Below are 21,925 nucleotides of genomic sequence, written 5' to 3' on the forward strand. Positions count from 1 at the left end.
AACTCTCCAGGATTGAGGAGGCATAGACCCTGCCAGAGGAATCAGAGGGAAGCTGGGAATTCCTTCCCCACACAACATTACCTCCAGCACACACTTTCTAGTTTCAAGCATGCTAACTAGAAATGTCATAGAAGTGAGTTACAAATTTCCCAATGCTCTCAAATATATCAGTGCATTTAATACCTCACAGTTGTAATCGTGTGTCTATTCTGTACACAACTTTAACTTGGTTGGTACATACCTTGAACTGAAAGATACAGTCTTTCATAAAGTGAGAGCAGGCATTAAACACCAAAGAGAATCTTAAAATATTTGGTAAGCAAAATAAAATGTATGATCATAAAACAGCCAGATGAAATGGTTACTATTGGCTGGTTGAGTTCAATGAATGCAAAAATAGCTTTTAAACAGCTTAACTGTTTTGGAATTATGAAGCATATAGAACCCCTCTAGAACTAACTTAAAATACCCTAGTTTGGCTAGATAGAAAGGACCACAGCATCATTGTAAAGGATTACATTAATTACTGCTACATATATATGACAGAAGTCCTGCAGGAAATAAATTACCTCAGGAGTTGCCTGTATAGAAAACAGATCCTGGTCAACAATTTTAAGGGAATCCAAGCAAAAAACAAAACAGTTTCATTCCATCCTGAAATACACATGCCCCTGCCTATAAAGAACACATTTCACTTCTAAGAATCAAAACAATCAACTTTATAATAATAAATGAGTTAATCCATCCAGACAAATTCTTACTCCATTTGCATTTAACACAATAAACTCTTGTTGAGTACATACAACAAAAAACATTAAACGAAATTTGTTAAATGACTTAACGTGATTTTGTGCCCTGAATTTGAAGATGATTTTTGGATTGCACTGTTACAGTTAGCAGTAGTTTACCACAGTCATATCACATGAAGAATGAACACTCTACTTCCAAAGAGCAAGGAAAACAACTATTGAAGAAATGTCATTATTGTGTTATCTGCTAAACACAGCAAAACAATCTAATCCCACATTTTATGTAGACGGTCTGCAGGTAATTTTGAAATTATTGAACTGTTTAATGTAAGAATTAGGTTCAGATTTTGTAAAACAATTTCAAGCTCAGTTATCTTCTTCTTTCTTTTCCTCCAAGCTTACTTTCTCGGCTTTCCAGGCTGAGTGAAGATGCTTTACTGCTTTAAGGCACAAGAGATTGTTTAACGGTGCTAGGAATACGACTGGCATAATAGTCATAATTTCTCAAGGTGGCAAGGACCCCAGCTGAATTCATGTGTTTCACTTCCTTGTTATACTGAAATGAGTTTCCATGGATATCAGTTATCTTGCCTGAAAACAAAACAAAAACATTTCATTCCAGCAAACAGCAGTTGGAGAGGGATAATCTAATTTGTTAGTATAGTGATATAACTAAAAAAACAAATCAATAAGAAAACAAAAGCCAGACATTCTTTGAGGTACAAATGCCTGTCTTTAGATGTGAAATACGATGTTTTTGCCCTGTTTGAGCACAACAGTTTTTTATTCACTGAAACCAAATAACTAATCAGTTGTGTTTTCTTTCAGCAATACTTCAATTCCTCATGTTTCAGGAAACAGAAAACAACAGCTCTGTCCTATGGATAAATTAAAATGCTTCCTGAGTATTTAATACATTGGCAGTTGACAAGAAGGACAGTAAAATTCTCAGTTCAGGTAAAAGCCAGGGCGTATCTATAACACAAACTACAGCATAAAATAGAAATACCCCAGCTGGTTTTAAATGAGTTTGGAGAAATCACTTAGCAAGAGCAACACAGATTTTAATGCAAGCTAATTTAACCACAAGATACCTGCATAACTAGCAGGCTAAATACAGCACTGTGCCGCCCCAGATTGCTTGTTTTTTTGTGCCTGAGCTAACCTGTTTAAAGCTATCCCAGTTATCAACACTATACTGTAGACTACAGAGGAGATAAATAAATCATGTTGTCGTGAAGCCCATATATTTGCTTGACAGAATTCAGGAGATTAAAAAACAATATTAGCATATACTGGTCATCAATGCAAACAACAGGAAAATATTATATTCAAATTCTTGTTAGTCAAACTTTTCATAACTTCTCTATCCCATTCCTCCCTAGAAAGGTGAAATGACTTATGTTGGCTGGAGACCACTCATTTTACTGAATTACATTAATGACTCAATTTTGGAGTTTGTATATCCAAGGAACAACTGCATGATTTAGCCTATTTTTGCTGTTATAAAGAATGCAATATCCACATGTTACACAACAACATGTTAGCAATAATGAACTCTTGTGTCTAGTTAGTAGGACAATGTGATTTTACTGTACAGTAGTAGCCAATAGAAAAAATGCTTTGAAAATACAAAAAATAGTATACTCAAAATTCTGGAATTTGTTTTTTTCATTATTTGACTATATTAGTGCAGGGTAAAACAGACAACATAATGCTTTCCTGAGCATAATTTGCTGCCCCTTTGGAGTTACTGTTGATTTCAGAGGGCTCAGCCCCTAGTGAACCATGACCACACACACATATATACATAATGTAATTTTTCTTTCCAAAGGCATGTTTTGAAATTCTTTTCTTTCTATGAAAAGTATAAATGATTTTAAACTGATGCAGTTTCACTTACTTCAGAGAGGAATTTGAATACTGTTAACTTACCTCCCACAGCATGTAAAATAGCTTCAGGTGCGCATGTATCCCACTTCTTGCATCCAGGACTGGCATATACATAAGCAGATGCCTTGCCTTCTATCAGCTGAATGATCTAATATGAAAACAGAGTGGTAATCATTGCAAAGAATCTAGGCATTTAGAAACAGTTAAAAAATAACACTAGGAAACTGGGATTAGATCAGTTTATTCTGTAAATTGAAAATAAGTACCAGTCCTTTCATGTATCACAGAATACATATATATTAAGATTTAGAAAGATACACTGTATTACTATCCCAAGGGATCTATTTTGATTGTTAGATAAACATTCTAAAGGGTGAAAATCTGCTTTTAGTTCCAGAAACAAGATTCCTTATCTTGTGCAAGTATTACAAAAGTAAAGTGGAAACTCTCTCTGTGTTATCTTAGAGACATTTGGGCCTATGCACATGTTTGAAAAAAGACATTCAAGGGTCTTTTTGACAGCCATGACAAAAGTAAGCTTTCAAAACTGTGGTACGAGAGTATTCCGTTTGCAAAGAAGGTTTGCAAAGGACATATTACTGTGTACTGCTCCTACATTTATCCTTAGACATGTGTTTCTTACAGGGCTTTTTCTCCAACTATCTAATGTGAACAGCTGGAAAAGTCTAGTTATGATTAGTTACGATTATACTGCATTCCCATTAGTCATCCTGGTCTTTTCTTACCTTTTTAGTTTCTCTTCTAGTAACAGAATACTAGGGAAAGACAGACTTCAGCTATGTCCAGCATGACCATTGTTACAAATGGTATCTGTACCAAATTTTGACTCCTTACCCCATGGCAGACTGAGTGCTAGGAAGACAAGTCATGCCAGGGAAGGAGGAGGAAGACTCCTGTACACTCATGCAGGTAAACAACAGTTTTCTTTCATAATTATCCTTCTTCTTCCAAAGGTACCACCTCCCAATCAAACCAAAAGATTTGGAGTTTTCATACCTTATTTCCTGCTCCTCCAACTCTGATGACGCTGTCTGGGTTCATAGCACTGATGCAGTCATTTACCAGGGCACTGCTGTGAGAACGGGTGGTAACAATGATGTGTTTGCCGGCAGGTGCTTCTGTGAGCTGAAATCCAAAGGCACCTAGGCCCAGGACTCCCCAAATTGTCCTGCCCAATGCAGCATTAGCTCCTGCCTATGGAAAAGGTACACAGGTCCAGATGATGGTTAACCACAACAGTCAGTATTTATAGGACAAATAGAAAAGAGTAGCTAGAGACATCTTTCCATCTTAGGGAATATAATATTAATACTGGAATATTCATTTAAATGGTGGCACTTAAAAGGAAATACTCTAGAGTCCAGAGCAGAAAATCAGGACACCTCAGATCTCTTTCCCTCTATGGCAATGATGTCATATAACCTTCAGAAGTTCATTTACCATTCCTCATCTGTGAAATCATGGTGAGGCATTATATTCTGCCTCCCTCCACTGATAAACTAATACGTGCATATTTCTCTACTTAATTCTAGTTTCAAGTGTGCTAACTAGAAATGTAATAGAAGCGACAGTTACAAATCACCAAATGCTCTCAAATATATCAATGCATTTAATACCTCATAGTTGTAATATGGCTGGTTAATAACTCCTGCTATTGCTTTGCCTCCATAAGCAATTCCAATGAGAACTGTTACATGGTCAAGGAGACCTGTACAGAAATAATATGAATACAGTTATGACTGAAAAAGAGAAAGTATTAAAAAAAGTAAACCTTCAATAAAAGTCCATGAATCGATATGCAAAGTGGTATCTTAAAAATACAAACACTAATCAGGATTTTCCAGTGTAAAATGTTTGATTTAGTCAGTTTGCCTCAAGGTCTGCAAAAAACACTCCAAAAAGAATTTCTCTAGTGTGAGCTATGTTATAATTAATACATAATGAGAAAAGTTTCAAGGTACAACTACACAGCAGCATACAGAATGGCCTGGTTTGGAAGGGACCTTAAAGCCCATCCAGTTCCAACCCTCTGCCATGGATGGGCAGGGACACCTCTCACCAGACCAAGTTGCCCAAAGCCCCATTCAGCCTGGCCTTGAACACTACCAGGGATGGGGCATCCACAGCTTCTCTGGGCAGCCTCTTCCTGTGCCTCACCACCCTCTGAATAAAAGTATTTAGTCCTTATACCTAATCTAAATCTGCCCTCTTTTAGTTTAAAGCCATTCTTCTTTGTCTTCGTCACTCCACTCCCTGACAAAGAGTCCCTCCTTTAGGTACTGAAAACTTGCTATAAGAATATGATGACATTCTTCTAAAACTGTGAGTATAAATTCTTTAATGGTTTTCAAAACCAGCAACTGGATGACAGTTTTACATCTCTCTCCCTGAAAATGGGGAAAAAAAAATCTCATTAAAAGATTTTATGTTAACCAACTAAAAGATGCAGCAGGAAGGCAGGCCATTTGAATAGTTTGAAGAGGATGATGTAAATGCAATTGAGCATATTCCTGTGTGTACAGGAGATTTAATCCTCCAGTTCAAAGCATGTAAGAAATTGTAAGCTTATTTAACTAAAGAATTTTTAAGACAACCTGCTAGCAATTAAAAGCAGCCCTTTGCTCCTTGAAATAATAAAAACTGGTGGGAACTTGGTAGCCCATCGGGACTATTCAATATTGGTTGGAACTGAATGTAATGATTAAAAAAATCCATAGTACTTACAGAGTACAGAAACAAAATCAGCCTTATGAAACAATATTGTATGCAGCTTCTATCATAAACGTACATGCTACTTTATTGCATTGCTGTAAGTTTTTGAATCTGCAGAACTGAGAAACCAACCTTCAGTGTACTCTTTGGTTCCATCCAAAGGATCAACCCATATTACAAGCTGTTAAAAAAAATAAAAATTTAGGAACAGCATAAACTAATACAAATCACGTAATAAACACATGAACTATGTATTTTACTTCATTGCATTTTATTTCCTTACAAAAGACAGCAAACAAATACATTGAAACTTTTAGCATTATGATATAGGACTGAAGCCTACATTATTAGTATTTTACCAAAAAATAGGTCTTGAAAACTGATTGGAACTTGTCAGCAAATATCTTAACAGAGGTATCAATATTTAAATTGAACATGGAAATGACATTACTTTCTCATGTCCAAAGTCAATTTGGTTCAAATAAATTTGAATCACAAGTTGTAAGAATCAAATTTCCATTTCCCTTTGTTGCACAATGGGACATCCACCATTTCCAGCTCCAGAGGTGTGATTCTCAAGACTATATTTCAGTTTTCAGACCAAAAAGAAAAATTGGCAACATTAAAATAAAATTTCTTCTCAATGCATTCTTAAAGTCAGTAACCAGTAAATAGAATAGTGTAAAATATGAAAGCCAACTTATAGCATTACCTCCTCCTCTTTAATTCCAGTGTACTGAGCAGGACAAGTTTTCTTCAGTATTTCTTCACAGTGTCCATCTTCAATTAATTCCTCATCTACCTCATCAGGGGGTAGTTCCTAATAAAAGGTTTTATTATATTATAGTAATTATAATATTAATATAATAAATATAATAAAATAAAAATAATAATTACTATATTTTATTTTAAAAGGTGCTGGATTCTCCTCAATTTGCCTTACGGATTGGCTTGCAACTTACTTGACAAAGCTAATGCAATGGAAAGATAAAATGGGATGGGTATCTATGTTTTTTTTCCAAAGAGGTATTTCCTGAAACTTGCCAAAGTAAATTCCACTGTGAGTTACCACATCCTAAATTGTTAGTAAGAAATAAATCAGGTACTTACTTCTTCTCCTATGATCGTCACCTTGGGAAACTTCCGTGCCAGTGAAGCACAAATGCTCTTTTGTACCAGTCGGTCAGCTTTGGTCTGCAAGTCATTGGCTCCAGTCTGTCAAAGGACAGATAGAAACTTAGGTACTTCAAAACAAAAATAGTATAACGACTCATATTGCAACCTGAATATCTACCTTGTAAAGAAAAAGAATTTTAATTTGACAAATCATTAACCTAATGATATTTATTGTCCTGAGAGAGGCAGGCTAATGACTAGAAGTTTCTTTCCCTGTATACCTCCGAACTAAGATACACTGGTATGATATGGGAACAATACATGCCGTAAATGCTGCATTCTTATTCATGGATGCAAACATACTGAACGTGTATTTGTGCAGATATTACACTACGTAAAGAATAAATTAATACAAGTATAAACCCAGATATAAGAAGAACAAAGGCAGAAATTAAGGTGTTAACAGGTAAAAATAAGTATTTTAAGGCACACTGGAAAGATAGAGCAAATTCGGAAAGAGAAGCGAGAAAGAGGTGATAGTAAAAGGTGATTTAAAGGTCCAATTAATCTAACTTGTAGTTCTTCAAAACAGTCATCAATAGTAAAGGAATAGCAGGACAAAATGTATTCCTAATCAAAAAAAAAAAAAAAAAAAGAAGAAGTAGAAGGGCTACAAAGAGAAGCAATAAAAATGGAGATTTTTGAGTTGACTGGGAAAAAGAAAACTCTGAACATCAGGGGAGGGAGTGGAAGAGCTAGCTAAAAATTCAACTGTCCTTGGACCTTTTTTTTCCTCATTGTGATAAATGGATGGGAGGTCACTGTGATGAGGGAAAAGGTGGAACACTGTCTTCCTAGCTTTTCTAAAGCTTTCAATAAAGCCAGATGGAATTGGTCTCGAGGTTTCCTGCCTGCAGAAAGTGAATAAATGATGAGAACTTTACGTTCTTTTGCATCTCTCTTCTCTCCCAACGCATAGGCACATACAGGTTCTCTCTTACACTCTCTTTCTTTCCCAGCCACCTTTGATAAAAAGCTTGCAGGAATTCTTTGAGATTGCTAGCTCCTAAGACAGGAACCTTTCCTGTTGGTCACTGTTTTCAACCTGATTTTGTGTGTTTGTAGTATTCATAAAAGTAAGGTAGGTACAATCAGTGGTCTTATTTAGAAGCTATATCACCTATTACTTCTGCCAGTTTTTGTTACACTGTACTTGCAATTATTCACTTGATCAGAGTTCAAAATTGCTTGTTTGTTGGTTTTATTGTTTTAGATGATGATTAAGCAATGCATCTCTGATTTACTGGGAAATAATATTAAACTTCCTGCATTAAAAAAAAAAAAAAAAAAAAAACCTAAGCTGATGAAACCAAACAATTATTTTTAGGTAAAATTACCTTAACATATGTGGACTCTCAATAAATAAAAAAGAAAAAAAAAGTAAGCTTAATGAAATCTGTTTATGCATTTAAAGTTAACCAGTTAATCTAACTACAGATAATGGTTCCTTTTAATCTCTGAACAGAAGTATTTTAGGGCTTACTAATGCAACTGCACTACAAGATTTTCCAAGAACATAAAAAAGCAGGTTATGTTAGAAAGCATACCGTATTTGTTTCAGAGAACACTGTTATACATCTAAGTTCTTTTGAAATTAGATCATTACCTTCCAGGTTTTCTAAATCCTCTCTCCCCATACACCTGATTTTAAATGCTCAGAAAAAAAATGGGGAAAAAAAGGAAAAAAATGCAAATATTTTCTCGCTAGTGAGTATAACTGATCAAATGGGAAGAAGTAAAAAGAAAGCTTTCTTTTTTGCATCTACTCTCTGATCTGACAATAAAAGTCATAAAGGGTCGGTCTTCTCTGTACAACTGGCTGAAAGTGCTTACTTCTAGAAAAACGTAAATATCAGCAACGGCTTCAATGTAAAGACCAGGGCAGGTTCCTGGAATGCATTGATGCTAACTTCCTTCTCCAAGTGGAGTCAAAAAGGAGAGGTGCTATGCTGGACCTTGTTCTCACTAATAAGGAGGGGCTGGTGGAGAATGTAAAGCTCAAGGGCAGACTTGTCAGCAGCAACCATGAAATGGTGGAGTTCACGGTCTTAAGGGCAGTGAGGAGGGCACACAGCAAGCTCGTAACCTGGACTCCAGGAGCAGTCCTTGGCCTCTTCAAGGATCTGCTTGGTAGAGTACTGTAGGACAAAGCCCTGGAGGGAAGAGGGGACCAAAAATGCTGGTTAACATTCAAGGATCACCTCTTTCGAGCTCTGGAGCAACGCATCCCAACAAAGAGGAAGTCAGGCAAAAATGCCAGGAGACCTGCACGGAAGAACAAGGAGATCCAGGCCAAACTGAAATACAAAGAGAAAGCCTACAGAGGGTGGAAGCAAGGACAGGCAGCTTGGGAGAAATACAGAGAAATTGTCCAAGCAACCAGGAATCAGGTTAGGAAAGCTAAAGCACTGATAGAGTTAAATTTGGTCAGGGACATCAAAAGTAACAAGAAGAGCTTCTGTAAGAATGTCAGTGGTGAAAGGAAAACTAGGAAATGTGTGCCCTCTCCAGAAAGAAACGGGAGACCTAGTTACTCAGCATATGAAGAAGGCTGAAGTACTGAACGACATTTTTGCCTCAGTCTTCACAGAAAGTACTCAAGCCACACCACCCAAGTCACAGAATTAAAAGGTAAGGACTGGGAGAATGATGAACTGCCCGGTATAGAAGAAGATCGAGTTTGAGATCAACTAACACACCTGTAGGCGCGCAAGTCCTTGGGACCTGATGAGATGCAGGTCCTGGGGGAACTGGTGGATGTAGTTACTAAGCCACCATCCATCCCATCTGAGTAGTCGTGGCAGTCTGCTGGAGTTCCCACTGACATAACCCCATTCTTAAAAAGGGAAAATAGGAAGACCCTGGGACATCTTTGTTGGGGACATGGACAGCGGGATCGAGTGCACCCTCAGCAAGCTTGCTGATGACACCAAGCTGAGTGGTACAGTCAACACGCTTGAGGGAAGCATCCAGAGAGACCTTGACAGGCTGAAGAGACGCACCTGTGAGAACCTCATGAAGTTCAACATGGCCAAGTGAAAGGTCCTGCATCTGGGCTGGGGCAACCCCAAGCATAAATACAAGCTAAATACTAAAAGAGGGTAAGTTTAGATTAGGTATAAGGAAGAAAGTCTTTACTCAGAGGGTGGCGAGGAACTGGAACAGATAGCCCAGAGGAGCTAGCAATGCCCGAACCCTGGTAGTGTTCAAGGTCAGGCTGGGTGGGGCTTTGGGCAACCAACCTGATCTACTGGCAGGCATCCCTGCCCATGGCAGAGGGGTTGGAACTAGATGATCTTTAAGGTCCCTTCCAACCAAAACCATTCTATGATTCCATAAAATAAATAAATATTTAATGCAGACCACAACACTGTAACCTACCCATAAAGCTAGAATTAACCTTAAAAATTAATTCCACCACTTCCAGTACTGTAGTCATAACCCAGATCCTGGTTTATCAGTGCAGCATACTAACTTACAGCAAATTAAGAACTTCACACAGATTATTGTAATTTCAGGTCTATTTCCTATTTACAATTAATTTTGAAGTGCCAAACTAACTTTGAAAAGCATGATTTACAATAAATGCTAAGTTTTTTGTTTTTTGTTTTTTTTTTCTTAAGAAAAAGAGATTGGCTTGTCCTAACACAAAATTCACAAGGATCAGTAACATATGTTGCATTACAGATGTTAGAACACACATGTGGAAATTAATGGGAAAGATGCATTAGTATGAACACTGATTTGAAATTTGGATTTGCTATCCAAACCTTGTGTTTTGTGCAAAGTGTCAGGAAAAAATGTGTTCCTTTTAACCATCATAACATCCTTCAGAAATACCAGTCAAAATATACTTCTACTCCAATGCTCTTTTAATCCTTTAACAACGGTTTTTGTATCAAAGAGGTGAGGTCAAGCAACTTGAATCAACTGCATTGCCTTTCCCAATTCTGATCTTCAAAAATACCAGCTTGACCTGTATCTTGATAAAAGAAGTGGAACTGGAACAAAGTAAAAGAAATACCTTCTCCACTATCCCCAGGTCTCCTGTAGCCATTACATTTCTAACAATTGTCGCAGCTTTTTCCGCAACGGAATATGCAGAGGCAACCACACGCATAAGCAGAGTTGGAGACGCCATACTGAATGCTGAAAAGAAACAAAACCAAGTTTGCACACTTCTTTAAAAATAAGGGATGACAAGAAGGAAAATATTTTATATAACATTCCAAACAGATACAGGCTATTTAAGCTGAGTAGGAAGGGGGAAGTGAATTACAGTGAGTAGTAATAGTGAGCTGTGACTTTTCAATGCAATTCACTATGCCTTCAATTTGTAATTAAAGAATAACTATCCCTGTAGCTCAAGGCCAGTAATCACCCTTTCCTCTCAGGTTTTTGGTACCTGGAATTATTATCAGGAATAAGAAGTGTTGGCAATCGTTCCATAACCTTTAAAATGCAGAGTTAATTGCTTTTTATGATTTCCTTACAATTTGTCTACCTGTGTAGACTGCACCTTTTTTTGGAAGACCTCACATACATGATTTACTTCCAAGGAAAACACATGAGCACAGAACTAGAAAAAATGCAGAGAAAGCAATTAATCACCGAACAGAATACGATAAGTATTAGCCTCCTCTCACAGCCACAGACTATTTGCAGCACTTTCAGCAAGTATTGCTTAAGTGGCAATAAGTCGTTATACAACACCGCTCCTTTCTTGCTTGAGATATCTACTAAGTATAATATAATGAGGTGATAAGTCCAGCTACTGTATATGATATTGATGTGACCCCAAATTCACCTCTATTTAAAGCAAAGGCAAATGGCAACGTTAGAGGCATCAAAATCCCAAATGCAGTTGGTTTAAGGGCCTTTTCAGCATTTTAGAAACACTGCAGAGGTATCTTTAAAAGTCAGAAGATGTCTGAAGCTAAAAGAGTAGACCATTTGTATATTCAGAAAGTACAGTTGCTAATGTTAATTATTATTATTTACTGCTCATGGATAGGAGCAAAGTGCTCTGGAGTCATGCACAGAATAGCCAAGGTCCATACCCAAAGCATACACTGCCTATCTTGGACAGGCAGCAATGGCTACAGAGGAAATTTTGGAAATGCTATCAGTGGTAAAAAGCTGTTCCCAAACAACTGAAAAAATGCAGAGCAAGTATGCATCATAAAATGTAGAAAGAAATACACTATTATAACATAACCCCACATGAAATAAGGTAGAAAAAAATAAAATCAAATGTCACTCATTACATATTGAAAACATCTGGATCATGAGCACTTTCCAGAGCAGACAAATTAGGACAATTAGATGGGAAGTTTGGGAGAAAGAACTGAGTTATGAAGAAGATAATTCAGGTTTTAACCCCAGCTCCCCATCCTTCGTGTGGCCTTTCATTGCACATTCACTTCTGCTTCATAAAGTGAGGCTGAAACTTAGTATTTCGCTGCTCAGCACATCAAATGCATGCATGAAGATGCAGAAGCCTCAGAAAGCAACAGGGAAACGCTGCCTTGGGGGCTAGAAGCTTGACCCAGCGTGTTCCTTGGATGCACTTTCCTTGGATTTTCAAAGCTTTCTATGGAGAAACCCTACGAAACCTTTAGGCAAAGTTTAACATACCCCCATGAAAACCAAGATTTGCTGAGGAGGAACCGAAAAGGCAAGTTGTATGCCCCTCTCCCCGGCTGGGAGCAAGCGATGAGGCGAGAACACGCAGAAGGTGCCTCGCATCTCCGTAGAGCTGCACCTCCCCGCGCGCCAGGCCTCGCCATGAGGGCACTTTTTGGTGTAAATCAGGCCAGATCCAGCACCCAACCCGCCCCCCCCTCACCCCCAGCCCTCACTCACCCGCTGCGGTCCCGTCCCGGCGCCTCCCGGCCGCGCTCCCCTCTCCTCAGCGGCCGCGGGCCCGCCCCTTCCCACCGCAGGCCCTGCCCCGCTCCGCAGCACACCCTTGCCGGCCGGGCCGCCGCCTGTCGCGACACACGACAGCGACCTGGCGGCGGGGTGGCGCGACCCAGGGGGCCGTCCCCTCGCATCCTCCCCCCCCTTCTCCCACCCCGCCTCGTTCCTCCCGCCGCGCGGCAGGGAAACGCGTTGCGGCGCGGCGTGTCCCTCGGCGCGGCCCGTCGGCGCCGGCCGCTCGCCGTAGCGCAGGCGGAAGCGCGGCGGAGCGCGGAGATGCTGCGGGCCTGGCGGGCCCCGCTGGCGGCCAGGGCCAGGGCCGGGGCCGGGGCCGGGGCCGGGGCCCGGGGCCGGGCCGGGGCCGCCTCGGAGGCCGGGAGCCGGCAGCCCCTGGCCGAGGGCGGGTACCGGGACAGCGTGCTGCTGCCGCGCAGCCGCTTCGCCGCCCAGCTGCCCGGCCGGCTGCAGCCCGACACCGAGCTGGAGACGCAGCAGGTGGGGTGGGGTGGGGCGGCGTGGGGGCACGGGCCCGGCCCCGGCCCCGGGGCGCCGCGCAGGGGGGGTGCGAGCGGCCGCCGGCTGTGCTGTGTGCTTCTCTCCGCAGAAAAGCGGCTTCTCGGAGCTCTACGCGTGGCAGAGGCAACGGAAGGCGAAGCAGGAGTTCTGTCTCCACGACGGACCCCCGTACGCCAACGGAGACCCCCACGTTGGCCACGCGTTAAATAAAGTAAAGGCGCAGCCCCCGCCGCCTCCGGCGCTCCCCTTACCGCTCGTGTTAAGCACCCGTCCCCGTGTTTGGGCACACAGGGCTTGTAGCTTTCGTGCCACAGATAAAAGAGAATAACCTGGTGACACACAAACTGTACAGTATCACATTGATATGGGCACCGTACCCTGACCTAACTAATGCATGCCCAGATATCGCACCTACATGCTAAGCGTTCATCTATCGTGCTGAATATTTCAGTAAATGAGTAAGCATTTTTAGAGAAAGTGTAGCCTTTAACTCGTTCCCAAACCATTTTAAATGCATGGTTTGTGTTTAATGAACTTATCACATGTACACGTGTAGGTGAGTGTATACATGTACATGTAAATATTTACTGTAATGCATAGTTGACCAAAGTTTTATTCTTCTTTTTGGGGGGATAGTTTGCAATTTCATTACACTGCATTTAGTCTTTTATTTTATCTGGGTATCTTCAGTAGAACCACAATGATTAAATGTAGGCAGCTTTTAAAATACGCATTTCAGGTTCAAAATAATATTGCTAAACAAGTGTGGGTATGTTTAGGTTCAATCTTGAGAATTATAGTGTTGCATATACTACAGAGTGGAAAAGAATAAAATGTGACCCACAGCTTCTTAAGGTACTAGTTCAAAAGGCTGGACTTCTGAAAACCGCAGGTTTTGTTAGGTGATCATTTATATCAAGAAAAAATAATGTGCACTAAGCAAACTAAGTCTAGCTAAATGCTCAAAAAAGAGGGCCAGTAGGATTTGCTCACCTAAAGTCCTGCAAGTTTATAAGCTGCATCTTTCAATTATGCTGAATGTCAGTTCTTTTGCTGTGAGGCCCTTTGAGGTTCTGCCAAAGTGTAAGAGAAAAATCAGAAATATGTTAACTCTAAAATAATTATGCTACCTTTTGTATTTAATTCTAGCATCTTAAGTAATAATGTCGCTCTTCCACTTGGGGGAGCCAAAGTGCTGACTGACCCTTCTATCTTTTCAGATCTTGAAGGACATCACTAATCGTTTCTATATGATGAGAGGTTATAAAGTACACTATGTTCCAGGATGGGATTGTCATGGATTGCCAATTGAGTTGAAGGCATTGTCAGAAGTCAAAGGAGCTGAAAATCTTTCACCAATGGAAATTAGGCAAAAAGGTAAACTACTGTTTGTAATATCCTTACTGGAAAAAAGTTGGCTTAGATATTTCTACATCCGACTCACCATATTTTGAATTTTATTCTTTATATATAGCTTTTATACTTTTTTGTGTGCTTTTTTCTGTGAGGTATTGGTGACATTTTTGAGGATCACTGTATGTATTTGCCAAGCAGACTGAGTACTGGTTTTGTCAGGACAGTTTGGCTCAATATCATCCTTAAGAATGTATTGACTCTGCTTTCAATAACACTGCAAAACTATATGGGTGATCCTTTCAGAGAAAGTTGGTCTGCATTATATGGAAACTTTAAAAAAAAAATGCATTATCTATTGAAAGACATCAACATTCAGCTGCAAAACTATTTGCAATGAGCAATTGAAACCACTTTAGCGTGAAATTGCAGCAACGAAATCAGCTAATAATTTAATGTGCATATTGCATTGAAAAGTTTAGATCAGCATCAAAATCAGGTGGTTTATTTTCATTCTTATTTTCTGGTATTTCATAGCACATTTTGAGAAATTGTCTTCATGGTTAAATACGTTTATTTTTTTCCTCTCCCTTATAAAGGCAGCTTATCTTCTAGAGATGTTGTGCTGTACGTCTTCATATTAGTCAAATAATGCGTCCTCTAGGCCTTTTTACCCTTTATGGTCACTTTATATAACTAATTCTCTGAAATACATAATTTTTTGAGCCTTAATAATTATTTAATACATATCTGTAATTAGTGCATAGTTTCAATATGCTCAGCTCAGGCTCTTCTCCAAAATGCCAATAGCGTATTTTAAATGACATTGTATTGACCTTATCAGACTTATCAGAGAAACCGTATACTTAATGGAACTATTCCTTTCAGCCAGAAAATTTGCAGAAAGAGCAATGGAGAAACAGAAATCTGCTTTCATTCGTTGGGGTATAATGGCAGATTGGGAGAACTGCTACCGTACGTTTGATCCAAAGTATGAAGCGAACCAGCTGAGAGTCTTCCACAAGATGTACGATAAGGTATGCTGAAATTCTGCTGAAGTACGTTTTTGATTGTGTTATGAGTTTTGATTCTCTTAACTTTCTTTTTCCCCCCCTTTAGGGTTTCATTTATCAGGACTATAAACCTGTGTTTTGGTCTCCTTCAGCAAAGTAAGAATCAGCTTACTATTTTGTCTTAAAATTTTAACAAGGATATCGACAGCTTTTCACGTTCAAGTGTGCTAACGTAAGTTTGATATCTACCCAGAACAGCCTTGGCTGAAGCAGAGTTGGAATACAATGAGCAGCATGTCAGTCGTTCTGCGTATATAAAATTTCCCCTGTTGAAGACACCGCCTAAGCTGACCTCTGTGATAGGTATGATTCTTGGATGTTTTTTAAGTCTTAGTGCTTTTATTTTTACGATAATTGTAAGTAAAGCATTTTTTATTTGCATCTGTAGATGGATCGTCCCCTGCTAGTGTGCTGGTCTGGACCACACAACCGTGGACTGTGCCAGCGAATCAAGCAGTTTGTTACATGCCAGATTCAGCGTAAGTCTTTAGCTTAGTTCACTGATCTGTGTCGTTCCTTAGCAATACTTGACAGTAAAATGAAATTAAAACATTTTGGACAACCATTAAGTTTTATTTGATGCATCTTACTTCCTTTTTAATTGATGCAATTGTAAGCTTTGTTCTGTATCTCTATTAATATACTAATTTATTCTTTCATTTTTAGTAATTTCTTCTTTCTTATGTTGTTCTATCTTGAAGTTGTTTTGACATTGAGTAAATTGAATATATAGATATTAAAACCCATTATGCCATCTTTTTAGAGATTGTTTAAACAATTTTAAGCTTTCTGGTGTTTGTAATTATTTAGTGTCATCATAAATATATATTTACGTTGTAGATATTCAATTGTGAAATGTACAACTACTGGTGAATACTTCATTCTAGCTGCAGATAGAGTTGAATCTACAGCTGCTGTTTTGGACACACAGTTTGAGGTTATTTCAACATGCAAAGGTAGGTTTTAATATTGTTAAGTTGCTTAGAAATTGTGTAGGTAACTGAAAACTGATTCCATTTTGATGTTTTATTATGTTTGTTGATATTCTGAGAACATGCCTCCCTGAAACAATATGAAGAGTAGTCTGTCAGACTCAGTCTTGGTGTGTTGAAATCTACGATTGAGAATTTCAGATACAGGGTACTTTTTAAAATCTGGATTTACACTTGGAAAATTTAAACATGGAATGGAAGTGTGTTTAGGCTCAAAATCTTCATTACACTGACTGCAGTATGTCTGTCTTTCAGCCCTTGTTCATGAGAATAAGCAGCTAGTTACAAGTATGCTTAATGACTGCATAATGGCTAAATTCTATGAAAACTATTGAAAAAACACCTAGCACAACATAACTTGTAGTTCTGTTAGCCATTGTCATTTAGGATTCCTAAGTTTCTTCTTGTTAAGAGGTGTCTTAAGCTTTCTTCATAACTGTGAAGACTGCATCTGTTGTCTGTACTAAGGTACTAAAGCCATTAAGTTTGCATCCTAACATACTGCATAGTAATATTTCTTAACAGGCAGACTTCTGATTCAATGTTTTGAGTTGGGATTTAATATGTCATTTGTGAATTTTATTCATTTGCTTATGTCTGTGATGCAAAGATGTGTACCTAGAGGAGGTGAGAAATCGGTTTCTATGACTTTTCATGTTATTCTGGTCTTTTGCCATGTCTTATTTTTGAGAGCATTGTCTCAGGTAGAAGTAAAGCTTTTACTTCAATAAAGCTTTTACTTCAAAGAGAAAAAAAAAAGTTTGCAGAATTAAAAATGTAGATTACTTGAAAGCATTTGGATGGGGACCTACAAATAAGATAAAATAGTATTAAATATGGAAGTATCAGCAAGCATATGCTGATGATCAGTTGTTCAGTTTCTGCTCTCTGATGAGACAAGCTGAATGCATTAATTGTTTCTCTATTCTCTCCTTTTTTCTATTATTTTTTTTCTCCACACCAGGTGCAGATTTGGCAGATGGTTCCTGCGCTCATCCTACAATTCCTGGCAGAGTATCTCCCCTGCTACCTGCAAATCATGTGACAATGGCAAAAGGAACAGGATTAGTTCATACAGCCCCAGCTCATGGTATGGAAGACTACAGTGTAGCTTCTCACCATCAGCTACCCACGGTACTTTTTTCAGCTTTTGTTCTTGCTTTCCTGTAACTGTTGATCACATGCCCTTAAAGCTATTGTCAAACTTTGTGTATAAAACTTGAAAATGTTTAAAAGCATTCAGATAAGTGTATCACTAACAGCCTAAAGGAATGCAGGACTAAGCTTAGAGTGTGTATCAGAATAAAAGGATAGTTTTCCAGCCATCTGTTAATTAAAGCTTCCAGGAAGGTGATAGAAGTTGATTTTTTTTGTTTCTATGTTTTTTTGTTGTTGTTGTTGTTGTTGTTTTTTGGGTGTGTTTTTGCTTTATTTCATCTTTTTTTTTTTTTTTAATGATAATATAGACAACAATTCTGTCAGTACAAGCTGTACCTTGCAGACTAGTAAATAACTGGTTATGTAGGTATTACTAGAATTAATAATTGCTATTATTTTTCGGTAAAGCTTGGAGTATTCTTGAATAAGGAAAAAAATTACAATTAAGGGACTAAATTTCTTTTAATACATAGTATCCTTGTGTGCCAATGGTTTTTAAACATGCATGCTATTTGGTTATGCATGATCAGTTTGTGTTTGGTGGAAATGAAAATACGGGATGTTCTTTTGGGTTTTTGAAGAGTTGGCTCTTGAGATGTTTTAAAACCTGTTTATTCTCTTATTTCTTGTTTTGCTTTGGTTGCTTTTGTTTTTGTTGTTTAACTGTTAATTTGAAAAATCATTGAAATACTAACCAGGGATTTGCTGGAAAACAGTTGTGGAATTTTTGTAAACCTCATGGTGCTTGTTTCTTCTCGTAGGTCAAAATCGCTTGTCTGTCTGGTAAACTACTAAATTGCAGTTTGAAGTGTATGTAAATAAAACATAGTTTGCCTTTCATCAGAAAAATAGCTACTTAGCATAGCACTTAACTCGCTTTTGAATACCAAAAATAGTAATTAATTGTCATGTAGTATTTTATTGATACAATTAGCATTTTTATTTTTAGGAGTGCCTTGTGGATGAAAGCGGATATTTTACTGAAGCTGCAGGTCCTGAACTTCAAAAGAAGAATGTACTCGAAGAAGGAAATGAAGCTGGTGAGTATTTGATGTTCAGCCATTTGTTACTTTATTATCAGTTACATTCCTGCAGGTTCTTGAGGGTTCCTATGAACATACAGTCATATGTTTTGAATATGGATGAGACACAGGCACTTCTTATTATGTGTCAGTTGTGGAAATAAATGAATCAAGGTTAACAGGACCACTATGGTTAAATCTGATTTGTATCTTGCCTCATTTTTTCACTCAGTCATTAAGATGCTTCAAGCAGCTGGGAGTTTGTTGAAAGAGGAGAAATACATGCATAGCTACCCATATGACTGGAGAACTAAAAAACCAATGATTATTCGTGCCAGCAAGCAGTGGTTTGTAAACACAGCAAGTGTAAAAGCTGCAGCACAGGTATGTTTTACTTTTTTTGTGGGACATTCCAAATGACATCAGCTGCTGTTAAATCAGGAAAAGTCTTGCTGTAGGTCACTCTGAAATGTGTTCTCAAGTGTTAGCAACTTGTAAACTAGGTAGTGTCTGTAGTTATTTGTAGAAATGACTAGTGCTGTCATTTTATTTTTTGTCAGTATTGATACATATCGGGATAAATAAATGACTGAGATGTTTGTTCATAGCATTTATGGGGGATGCATAAGATTCTTAAAGAACTACTGAATTTCTTTTCCCCAAAAGAGAGTTTAAAAAAAAAAACTCTCTTCTTATCTAATACCTTTAAGCATGGTGTTTCTGTCACTAGTAAAGTTACCTTTGTTATTAAAGTAACCTTGCATGGCCATACGTCTTTATTTGCTCCTCTGTTCGTTTGGCCATGGTCTTATTTAAAATTACTTAAAAGCACTTTCTTTTTTTAAATGAAATTATGTGTATCAGCACAGAAAATTCTGACCAGCGCATTGGGCTGTCTTCGGTAACAGTGATTTTATTCTAATTAGGGCATGAGTCATTCATTCCATGTCTGTCATTGTCTAGAAAGAAAAAAAAAAAGACACTTATTCAGTGTGATTGGGTGTGAGTATCAAGATGTAGTTTCAAAGACACAATGAGCTATTAAGCATCAGATAGAGATACTGAAGCCACTTCTAATTCATGTTAGTGTGTCTGTGAAACAGAGCTGGCAATAAAATATTGGTTGCTCTCTGGGAACATGTACACAGTGTTCTAAGTATATTACTGAAGAGCAATGTGTGGTGGAGTAAATTAAATGTGACAGTTGCCTGAGAACATACTACTCAGTACTGGGAGTAGGACTGTAGGCATGGACCTTTCTTTACTGATAGCACAACCACCGTGTGTCTGAATGCTGAATCTTGTTCAACAACTCACTGTCTTACTTTATAGGAAGTGCTGAAAAAAGTGAAAATTGTTCCTACGTCTGCAGTGAACAGAATGCTAGAAATGCTGGATAGAAGGACGTTTTGGTGTATATCACGGCAAAGATGTTGGGGTGTTCCAATTCCTGTTTTTTATCAGAAGAACACGGGAGAAAGCCTGATAAACAGGTATTTATATAACTTCAAATACTGAAAAATGAAAGAAAGAGCACTGTGGTACTGCAGTTATAAAATATTATGAAACTTCTAAATATATAGGTATAAATACATGTTATTACTTGCAATTGTTTATACACACACCTAATAATCAAAAAGTCATTACTGAATATGACTTTTTAAGTGATAGGAATCAAATTGCTTAGGTACTGAAGTTATCTGAAGAGTCCCTTTCATAGCAATTGCCACTTACATCTCCCATCTTCAAGTTAAGTGACCTGGCATTAGTCACTGGCTTTTACATTTAAGCAAGGAATAAAATGCAAGTTGTAGCTGGTTTATAGATTATAACTGTAATCTTAGCACTATGAATTGAATAACATAGATATTTTGTCAAAATAACTTTTCAGCATGTCAGTTACTGAAACTCAGTAACTGACACTGAGAAATCTGAAGAGGAATAACCAAGTCAGTTGCAAAATAAATAACTATACTTTGTTTCAAAGTAAAATGAGAGTGTTTTTGAAGGAAGAGACAGCCTCAATAAATGTGAGTGACCTTTGGCTGTATGAGTTGGTAGGTAGGTCTAATGCTTCAGATGCTAGCCTTATTCTGCCATCTTCTGGTTAAGTTAATAGTAGCCAGTTATTGCAAACATTGTGTTTTGGAAATGCCAGGTAGTGAAATGTAGAAAAAATCCAGCTATGGAAAACAAGAAACCTCGACCAAATGCAATCCTTTTTGTCTCTGAAGGCATAATAGGGTGCTGCTTTGTACCCCTTTGGCGAGCAGAGGAGTATCCAACTGTGAATGTTCATTGTTACGAAACGATCTCTTAATAACACTGTGGAGTTCCACATTCATTGCTTTATTCCATTAATAGTCTTCTGCCTTAATATATGCTAGTGTAACTCCACTGAATACGTCTTAACTTCAGATTTTTTTTGTGGAAATTCATTACAGGTAGTACGGTAACACAATTTAAATTGTGTTCCAGAACTTTTTATTATTACTGTGTTGAATAAATATACTGCAAAGAGACAAACTTATTTTCCAGAGGATAGATTGAGAATGTAAGTATAGTGGATAGTAAGGCTTGGGGTGTAGGAAGGAGAGAATGGACTTTAAGCAGTTAGTCCTAAGCTTCACCTGGCGTGATAGGGTGTGTTAGGTGCACAGATATGTACTTTGCCTCTCTCACAGCAGGCAATAACTGTGAGAAATGACTACAATAACTGTAGTCATTTATGGTACTTGAGTAACCCTGAGGCACATCAGGAAATAAACGGATGGAGGCCTCATGGGGTGTAAAATCATTTTACCTGCAAAAATTGTGACTATATTTTAAAAGAAAGTATATGTTCACATCAAACGTTACAATTTCTGAGGAATATTATTGTAGTCTGTCTGCAGAGTAGGCTTGATGCGTTCCTTGTACTTGCTTAAAATTGCTAAATATGCGCTTTTGCAACAAACTAAGAGTATAGTGAAACACAATCTAGCAGTTCTCAGTCAAACATGAAGTGCACCATGAAGCAGTAACTCCACCAGATGTTAGAGGAGCTGTCCCCCAGTGGCTTTAAAAAAAAAAAGATGTCTTCTGTAAGCGTTTGAGCTGTGTATGAGTATCAGTGGAGTTGTATATGCGCCTGTCAGGGCGTTTTGATGTGACAGACTGTGTGTAGGTACCAGGTTAGAGGTTGTACATGTTGGTGACTGAACAAAGGGATGGTATGGCATGTTTGATGGGCATTGATCAAGGGGAAAAACAAAGACTTAACCAATATACTTGAAAAGTTTAGATTTATTTCATTCAGCTGACAGTTTCTGATGCTCATTTATAATCAGTACTCCGTA

General features: G+C 38.3%; 2 protein-coding genes across 2 annotated transcripts in view; one reads left to right on the top strand and one right to left on the bottom strand.

The window, feature by feature from the left end:
* Positions 1-221: 221 nt before the first annotated feature.
* BPNT1 (3'(2'), 5'-bisphosphate nucleotidase 1) lies at positions 222-12,562 on the bottom strand. Its single transcript, XM_084284895.1, has 9 exons — positions 12,417-12,562; positions 10,576-10,700; positions 6,486-6,590; positions 6,088-6,195; positions 5,508-5,556; positions 4,280-4,371; positions 3,660-3,857; positions 2,685-2,790; positions 222-1,340 (listed from the first exon to the last, which is right to left on the bottom strand). Exons 2-9 carry the CDS (start codon positions 10,690-10,692, stop codon positions 1,192-1,194), a joined length of 924 nt encoding a protein of 307 aa, XP_084141021.1. The 5' UTR covers positions 10,693-10,700; positions 12,417-12,562; the 3' UTR covers positions 222-1,191.
* A 53-nt stretch (positions 12,563-12,615) lies between these two features.
* IARS2 (isoleucyl-tRNA synthetase 2, mitochondrial) overlaps positions 12,616-21,925 on the top strand; it is a 28,537-nt gene continuing 19,227 nt past the window's right edge. Inside the window, exons 1-12 of the mRNA XM_084283970.1 lie at positions 12,616-12,968; positions 13,078-13,200; positions 14,210-14,366; positions 15,231-15,379; positions 15,462-15,511; positions 15,609-15,718; positions 15,804-15,894; positions 16,256-16,371; positions 17,372-17,541; positions 18,515-18,605; positions 18,820-18,971; positions 19,920-20,080. Coding sequence (XP_084140096.1) covers positions 12,750-12,968; positions 13,078-13,200; positions 14,210-14,366; positions 15,231-15,379; positions 15,462-15,511; positions 15,609-15,718; positions 15,804-15,894; positions 16,256-16,371; positions 17,372-17,541; positions 18,515-18,605; positions 18,820-18,971; positions 19,920-20,080 — 1,589 coding nt within the window. The 5' untranslated portion in view covers positions 12,616-12,749. The remainder of the gene's footprint in view (positions 12,969-13,077; positions 13,201-14,209; positions 14,367-15,230; positions 15,380-15,461; positions 15,512-15,608; positions 15,719-15,803; positions 15,895-16,255; positions 16,372-17,371; positions 17,542-18,514; positions 18,606-18,819; positions 18,972-19,919; positions 20,081-21,925) is intronic.

The sequence above is a fragment of the Netta rufina genome, assembly GCF_964035555.1.
Source record: "Netta rufina genome assembly, chromosome: 3".
Lineage (NCBI taxonomy): Eukaryota > Metazoa > Chordata > Aves > Anseriformes > Anatidae > Netta > Netta rufina.

Excerpts from the sequence above, each read along its gene's own strand:
- BPNT1 (XM_084284895.1), bottom strand. The coding sequence starts at position 10,692 with ATGGCGTCTCCAACTCTGCTTATGCGTGTGGTTGCCTCTGCATATTCC. Across the intron at positions 6,196-6,485 it reads TGACGATCATAGGAGAAGAA|GAACTACCCCCTGATGAGGT; the intron begins GTAAGTACCTGA and ends ACCTTTTATTAG. Across the intron at positions 5,557-6,087 it reads CTGGAATTAAAGAGGAGGAG|CTTGTAATATGGGTTGATCC; the intron begins GTAATGCTATAA and ends TTTTTTTAACAG.